This window comes from Littorina saxatilis, linkage group LG8, assembly GCF_037325665.1.
Source record: "Littorina saxatilis isolate snail1 linkage group LG8, US_GU_Lsax_2.0, whole genome shotgun sequence".
NCBI lineage: Eukaryota > Metazoa > Mollusca > Gastropoda > Littorinimorpha > Littorinidae > Littorina > Littorina saxatilis.
In genome coordinates, this window is record NC_090252.1 from 14,810,586 (window position 1) to 14,818,085 (window position 7,500).

A 7,500-nucleotide genomic window follows, 5' to 3' on the forward strand; every position below is an offset into this window, starting at 1 on the left:
TGAGTTTTCAAAGCTTGTTTTTAATCCAAATATAGCATATTTATATGTTTTTGGAATCAGACAATGACGAAGAATAAGATGAAATTGTTTTTGGATCGTTTAATAATTTTTTTTTTAATTACAAGTTTCCGATTTTTAATGACCAAACTCACTCATTAGTTTTTAAGCCACCAAGCTGAAATGCAATACCGAACCCCGGCCTTTGTCGAAGATTGCTTTGCCAAAATTTCAATCAATTTGATTGAAAAATGAGGGTGTGACAGTGCCGCCTCAACTTTTACAAAAATCCGGATATGACGTCATCAAAGGTATTTATCGAAAAAAGGAAAAAAAACGTCCGGAGATATCATTCCCAGGAACTCTCATGTCAAATTTCATAAAGATAGGTCCAGTAGTTTAGTCTGAATCGTTCTACACACACACACACGCACAGACAGACAGACAGACAGACACACACACACACACACACACACACATACACTACGACCCTCGTCTCGATTCCCCCTCTATGTTAAAAAATTTAGTCAAAACTTGACTAAATGTAAAAAAAAACCACACTAGGCAGCAGGGTTCCCCACGGACGCCTCACCAAGATGATCCCCCCTCCCCCTCCCCCCCCCCCCCCCCCCCCCCAGCGGAGTTTTTAGAGGTTCCCAAGAGTACAGGGGCCCCAAAGCCCTCGTGTACTGATAATACACGTATAGTGTGATATGAAGTGTTTTTTCGTCGGGGGAATATTCTATGAGAACATTTTAAACAATGCCGTATTTTGTTGCATTTAAAACACACACACACACACACACACACACACACACACACAACCACACACACACTCTCTCTCTCTCTCTGATTGTGTTTTATTTGATTTATTTATTTATTCTTCGTACTTGTTCTTCGTTTCATACATGTGTGTATTATAATAGGGACTAGCTGTAAGAAAGGACGATATGGATCTAATGCTATCATCCCTCGGTAATAAAGTTTTCGAGTTCGAGTTCGAGTTCTCTCTCTCTTTCTCTCTTTCTCTCTCTCTCTCTCTCTCTCTCTCTCTCTCTCTCTCTCTCTCTCTCTCTCTCTCTCTCTCTGTCTCTCTCTCTCACACACACACATGCGCGCGTGTGCGCGGTTTTGAGAAGTCTCCGCCCCCCCCCCCCCCATCCCCCGCACTTCTGTCATCAGTCCCTCGTACCCTCTTGCTCAAGTATCGTGACTCAGTAACTTCTTTTTTATCTGACCGACACTGTGACCTCGGAATAAAACAAGCCAGACATGTTACCACTGATAGATAAAACAAGCCAGACATGTTACCACTGATAAATAAAACAAGCCAGGCATGTCACCATAGCCTCATGTCAACAACAAGCAACACTTTTTGTGAGTGTTCCTTCCTTATTTGTTTCTTACCATCAGTCACAGGTGCCCCATCGGCATTCACTTCTTGCCCGAACCGTGCAAGACATTAACAGCAACCACGTTATTATCCATTCAAATGTTACATTCCAATGGAATATTGCCTTTGACACACCAAGCCGAAAGTATTATAGCTTGAACATTTCATGTCAGCTATACGGGCATTCAATGCAAAGACAAGAACACACAAACATCCCATACCTGCTCCCCAGTTGCACTCCGGAGCAACATGAAATGTAAGCGATTTCATGGTTCTATCTGCCGTTAGACAAGAGAGATCGGCGGTCCAGTTGCCGACTGAGTCGGAATCCATGATGAAGGTATACTCCAGGGTGTATAGCTCGTCGGTCTTGCCGACACAGCCGCATCCAAGGGTCCCTGCAGTGTAGGCGCCTTGACAGATTCCTGGCGACGTGATGTGTTGGACAGTACACGTTATCCATATCGACCTCCCCGGATCGCTCAGCCGGATCACCGAAAACCACGCCTCGCGTCTGTCAGGATCCGTTTTACAGAGTGACGGGAAAAGTGAGCGATCGAGAGTCAAGGTTAGCGTGATCTCCTGACCCAGCAGCCACTGCCTCGGGCACGTCAGATTTCCGCCGTCCTGTTGCCCTGTAGCTGAGAGAGAAGAAAGAGAGAACTGAACGTTATTTCAGAAAGTGCGAACATGTGAGGCTGGGACTTTACCTTACAATCTGTTTTTGAAAACGATCAAACACACTAATGTAACAAGGAGAGTACGTGGTGAGTGATAATTCGAATAACAAGACTCACAATATAATGCGTATTGAAAGCGCGAGCTTTAAAAAAAAGATTAAAAAAAGCAAAGAAACTGACAATTTTCCTTTTTTGCTGGTGATCAGGGTGTACAAGGCTTGCATCATGTCTGGAGGTCATCATTTCCTGACAACGCCTGGCTTGTTTTATCTATCAGTGGTAACATGCCTGGCTTGTTTTATCTATCAGTGGTAACATGTCTGGCTTGTTTTATCTATCAGTGGTAACATGCCTGGCTTGTTTTATCTATCAGTGGTAACATGCCTGGCTTGTTTTATCTATCAGTGGTAACATGCCTGGCTTGTTTTATCTATCAGTGGTAACATGCCTGGCTTGTTTTATCTATCAGCGGTAACATGTCTGGCTTGTTTTATCTATCAGTGGTAACATGTCTGGCTTGTTTTTATCTATCAGTGGTAACATGCCTGGCTTGTTTTATCTACCAGTGGTAACATGCCTGGCTTGTTTTATCTATCAGTGGTAACATGCCTGGCTTGTTTTATCTATCAGCGGTAACATGCCTGGCTTGTTTTATCTATCAGTGGTAACATGCCTGGCTTGTTTTATCTATCAGTGGTAACATGCCTGGCTTGTTTTATCTATCAGCGGTAACATGTCTGGCTTGTTTTATCTATCAGTGGTAACATGCCTGGCTTGTTTTATCTATCAGTGGTAACATGCCTGGCTTGTTTTATCTATCAGCGGTAACATGTCTGGCTTGTTTTATCTATCAGTGGTAACATGTCTGGCTTGTTTTATCTATCAGTGGTAGCATGCCTGGCTTGTTTTATCTATCAGCGGTAACATGTCTGGCTTGTTTTATCTATCAGTGGTAACATGTCTGGCTTGTTTTTATCTATCAGTGGTAACATGCCTGGCTTGTTTTATCTATCAGTGGTAACATGTCTGGCTTGTTTTATCTATCAGTGGTAACATGCCTGGCTTGCTTTATCTATCAGTGGTAACATGCCTGGCTTGTTTTATCTATCAGTGGTAACATGCCTGGCTTGTTTTATTTATCAGTGGTAACATGCCTGGCTTGTTTTATCTATCAGTGGTAACATGTCTGGCTTGTTTTATCTATCAGTGGTAACATGCCTGGCTTGTTGTATTTACAGCGGTAACATGTCTGGCTTGATTTATCTATTAGTGGTAACATGCCTGGTTTGTTTTATTTACAGCGGTAACACGCCTGGCTTGTTTTATCTATCAGTGGTAACATGCCTGGCTTGTTTTATCTATCAGTGGTAACATGCCTGGCTTGTTTTATTTACAGCGGTAACATGCCTGGCTTGTTTTATTTACAGTGGTAACATGCCTGGCTTGTTTTATTTACAGCGGTAACATGCCTGGCTTGTTTTATTTACAGCGGTAACATGCCTGGCTTGTTTTATTTACAGCGGTAACATGCCTGGCTTGTTTTATTTACAGCAGTAACATGTCTGGCTTGTTTTATTTATCAGTGGTAACATGCCTGGCTTGTTTTATCTAAGAGTGGTAACATGTCTGGCTTGTTTTATCTATCAGTGGTAACATGTCTGGCTTGTTGTATTTACAGCGGTAACATGTCTGGCTTGTTTTATCTATCAGTGGTAACATGCCTGGTTTGTTTTATTTACAGCCGTAACATGCCTGACTTGTTTTATCTATCAGTGGTAACATGTCTGGCTTGTTTTATTTACAGCGGTAACATGCCTGGCTTGTTTTATTTACATCGGTAACATGCCTGGCTTGTTTTATCTATCAGCGGTTGCATATGCCTGGCTTGTTTTATCTATCAGCGATAACATGCCTGGCTTTCTTGTAATCTATCAGCGGTAACATGTCTGGCTTGTTTTATCTACAGCGGTAACATGCCTGGCTTGTTTTATCTACAGCGGTAACATGCCTGGCTTCTTTTATCTACAGCGGTAACATGCCGGGCTTGTTTTATTAACACAGGTAACATATGCCTGGCTTGTTTTATCTACAGCGGTAACATATGCCTGGCTTTGTTTTATCTACAGCGGTAACATATATGCCTGGCTTTGTTTTATCTACAGCGGTAACATATGCCTGGCTTGTTACACCCCCGGTATAGGGGTGTGTATAGGTTTCACTCGATGTGTTTGTTTGTGTTCGCAAGTAGATCTCAAGACTGAACGGACCGATCGTCACCAAACTTGGTGAACAGGGGCCAGTTTCATAAGCCAGAAACACAGTCGACCAACTACAGTTGTCCGAGAGAACCACAGTAATCCGACGTTATCGGGTTTCACGAACAAAATTTCAGTCGGCCGACTGCGGGTCGTCCCACCGGAAGTTGGCCAAACACGGTGATGCTCTCCCCCCAACACTGTGTTCGGCTTACTGCAGTAAACCGAAAATAAATGTAATTATCCGCACAGTCAATGGCAGAATACTCACACTTGTTTGGATTGTGAGCCAAACCTTGTGATTGTTCTTCGAAATGTATCTATCATGACGCAGTAATCCAGGAGACAAGTCAGGGTTATGTCTTGAAGACGTCACATTATGGCGTAAGAGGGTTCGACATCACGCGAAGGAATTACTGAAAGTCTCGGTCATTGTTATTTTGAGCGGGCCGAGACTTGTTTTTTCTTCGAAATCGGCCATTTCCACGTGCGAATGAGCAAACGGAAGTGGTAATGTTGCTAAATTTAGCCCTCGACTTGGCCATTCGGATTACTGTACAGTCGGTCGACTGCGGTTGTCCGCGGGTGACGGTGATTCGCTCATGAAACGCGCTTTTCGGTGACCCGGCGATCAACCACAGTCCATCGACTGGGCAGTCGATCGACTGTCAGTCGGTTCACTGCTATCTTATGAAACTGGCCCCAGGTTCTATACATTCCTGAGACGGTCCTTACAAAAAATTGGGACCAGTCAAACACACGGTTAGGGAGTTATTAGTGGATTTTGGGTTTTTTAGGGGATCAACTACGGCATAACTCTTCCTTATCTTCTCCATGTTTTCAGCGTTTACCTCCCTTCCTTCGTATGGTGCACTATATTCCCTTCGGTTATTCCCGGCGTTCTGTTACTATTTTTAGAAGGTCACCGCAGTGTCCAGAACGTAAATTGAACCCGTAAATTATCCTCACTGTAAAAGTGCAAAGGTCGAATCAATTTATAGCCACGCGAAAAATACACTCTCATCTATCTCTATATATTTATACAATAGATATAGATATATATATATACGGCTTCTCTGTGTGTGTGTGTTTGAGTGTGTCTGTAGAAAACACCTGTGTATTGCACAGTTCTGTTTGTGATGTGGTACCTAGGGCGTCGTCTACAAGTATGGGACTCGACATGATATGATCAGGAATGGCATTATGGCCCCTGAATCATGTTCGTGCTGTTCCCATTCCACGAGTCTGGAAGGGACCGAAGCTTGACGGGTCCATGGTTCGAAGCCGGCGTACAGTGCGCCACTCAAGCCGGGTATTCGGCTCTACTTGCTACCCGGCAAAGCGGCAGATACACCCCGGACAAAATCTGGTCGATGAGATATTTCAATACCTGCTCTCAGCGCGCAGCGCAAACCGATTTATTTTTTTTCGGGATCTTTTGTTTTCTGTATGCGGTCAGTAGGTGTTACAGAAAGAGTTATATTGATTTGTCTTTTTCTCCGCCTGTCTCTTTGTCCACTCAATCAACTTATTTTAACCACACTTGTTAGCAGTGCCTTCTCAGTTGGTGGCAGTGAGAATGGTAAGGACGGGGGTGTTTTTCCTACCTCGGAGGAATTTCTTGTTTTTATCTACAGCGGTAACATGCCTGGCTTGTTTTAACTACAGCAGTAACATGCCTGGCTTGTTTTTACTACAGCGGTAACATTCCTTGCTTGTTTGATCTACTTATTCTTCCATTAGAGAAAGAACAAAAGGACTCTGGTTCCATACAGATCTCTCTTACAATGGTTGTATCGCTACAATTTAACCTGCCCTTGCGACCTCTCTACGACCTCTTTACGACCTCTCTACGACGACCGCCCTAAACGATCCCTGACAAACCTTTCTTCTATATAATTCTCCTTTCCATTGCGACCGCCCTAAACGATTCCTGACAAACCTTTCTTCTATATAATTCTCCTTTCCATTGCGACCGCCCTAAACGATCCCTGACAAACCTTTCTTCTATATAATTCTCCTTTCCATTGCGACCGCCCTAAACGATTCCTGACAAACCTTTCTTCTATATAATTCTCCTTTCCATTGCGACCGCCCTAAACGATTCCTGACAAACCTTTCTTCTATATAATTCTCCTTTCCATTGCGACCGCCTGTAAAATAAACTGTTTACGTCCGACAGTAAACATGTTCAATTACTTCGTGCATCTGTGTTTCTTGACCAGTACTTTCGATCCACACTTCGCATCGATCCCATGAGTGGTTTTGATGGAGATGTATTTAGAGTTCTTACTTTAAATCTTGTAATGTGAAGGCTAGCTATCTGCAAGCACCGTGTGTTTTCTGTGTGCGTATGAGCGTATACATACAAGGGTGTGTGTGTGTGTGTGTGTGTGTGTGTGTGTGTGTGTGTGTGTGTGTGTGTGTGCGTGTGCGTGCGTGTGTGCCGTTTTGTTCATATCCAGTGGGGCAGGAGAGGAATGGGAAACCGCACTGGGGGCTGGGGTAGTAAATATGAGACAGCCGGTTGGACGGGCTGTGACAAAACGTAACACATAAAAGCAGCGTGGTACTTACCATTCAAAACAAGAAAGCCTAAGATGAAAACACCTAGTAGCCTATTTTTCTTTCCATCATTTTCTTGCTTCCTGTTCATATTCCGCTGAACACACGCTGGAGCATACTAAGAACACAATCAGAGATTGCATTTCAACACCTAATACGTTCAGCCTTGCCAAGTCGCTCTTATTCTTGTCAAAGAAAGATTCACATACTGCGTGCTAGCAGCCAATGCAGACGCTTTGCCGGGATACACCCATGTCGTCACCTGCATGACGTCATTGTACACTTATGGAACGTTCTGAAAATGGATCCCGTCAGTCAGCCGCAAGCTGTCCGGGAGTTCACGAACTTGTAGGACCCCGTGAACCCAGGGCCGGACTAGGGGGGGGGGGGGGGTTGGTTACAGGGGTTGTGCAACCCCCCCCCCCCCTGGCTTAAGCATGTACCTCCCAAACGCTGCTTTTTTTGCGGGGGAGGGAGGGGAGATGGGGGTTGCATCTGGATCATCATATCCGAGGAGAAATCGCACCTCTCACCCCCTCCAATTTTTTGTTTACCTTTTTCGTTCAAGGAGAGGTTTTCTTTCCCTCCAGACACATCAAAAAACGTTCAG

At 44.1% G+C, this 7,500-nt stretch overlaps 2 protein-coding genes across 2 annotated transcripts in view; one reads left to right on the forward strand and one right to left on the reverse strand.

Annotated features, from left to right (window-relative positions):
- The window catches only part of LOC138972872 (uncharacterized), a 12,439-nt gene extending 5,311 nt beyond the window's left edge, over window positions 1–7,128 (reverse strand). The window contains exons 1-2 of the mRNA XM_070345542.1: window positions 6,903–7,128; window positions 1,612–2,031 (exon numbers count right to left, since the gene is read on the reverse strand). Coding sequence (XP_070201643.1) covers window positions 1,612–2,031; window positions 6,903–6,981 — 499 coding nt within the window. The 5' untranslated portion in view covers window positions 6,982–7,128. The remainder of the gene's footprint in view (window positions 1–1,611; window positions 2,032–6,902) is intronic.
- Window positions 1–7,500, forward strand: part of LOC138974523 (pleckstrin homology-like domain family B member 1) — a 504,261-nt gene that overhangs the window by 58,226 nt on the left and 438,535 nt on the right. The gene's annotated exons all lie outside the window — the stretch shown is intronic.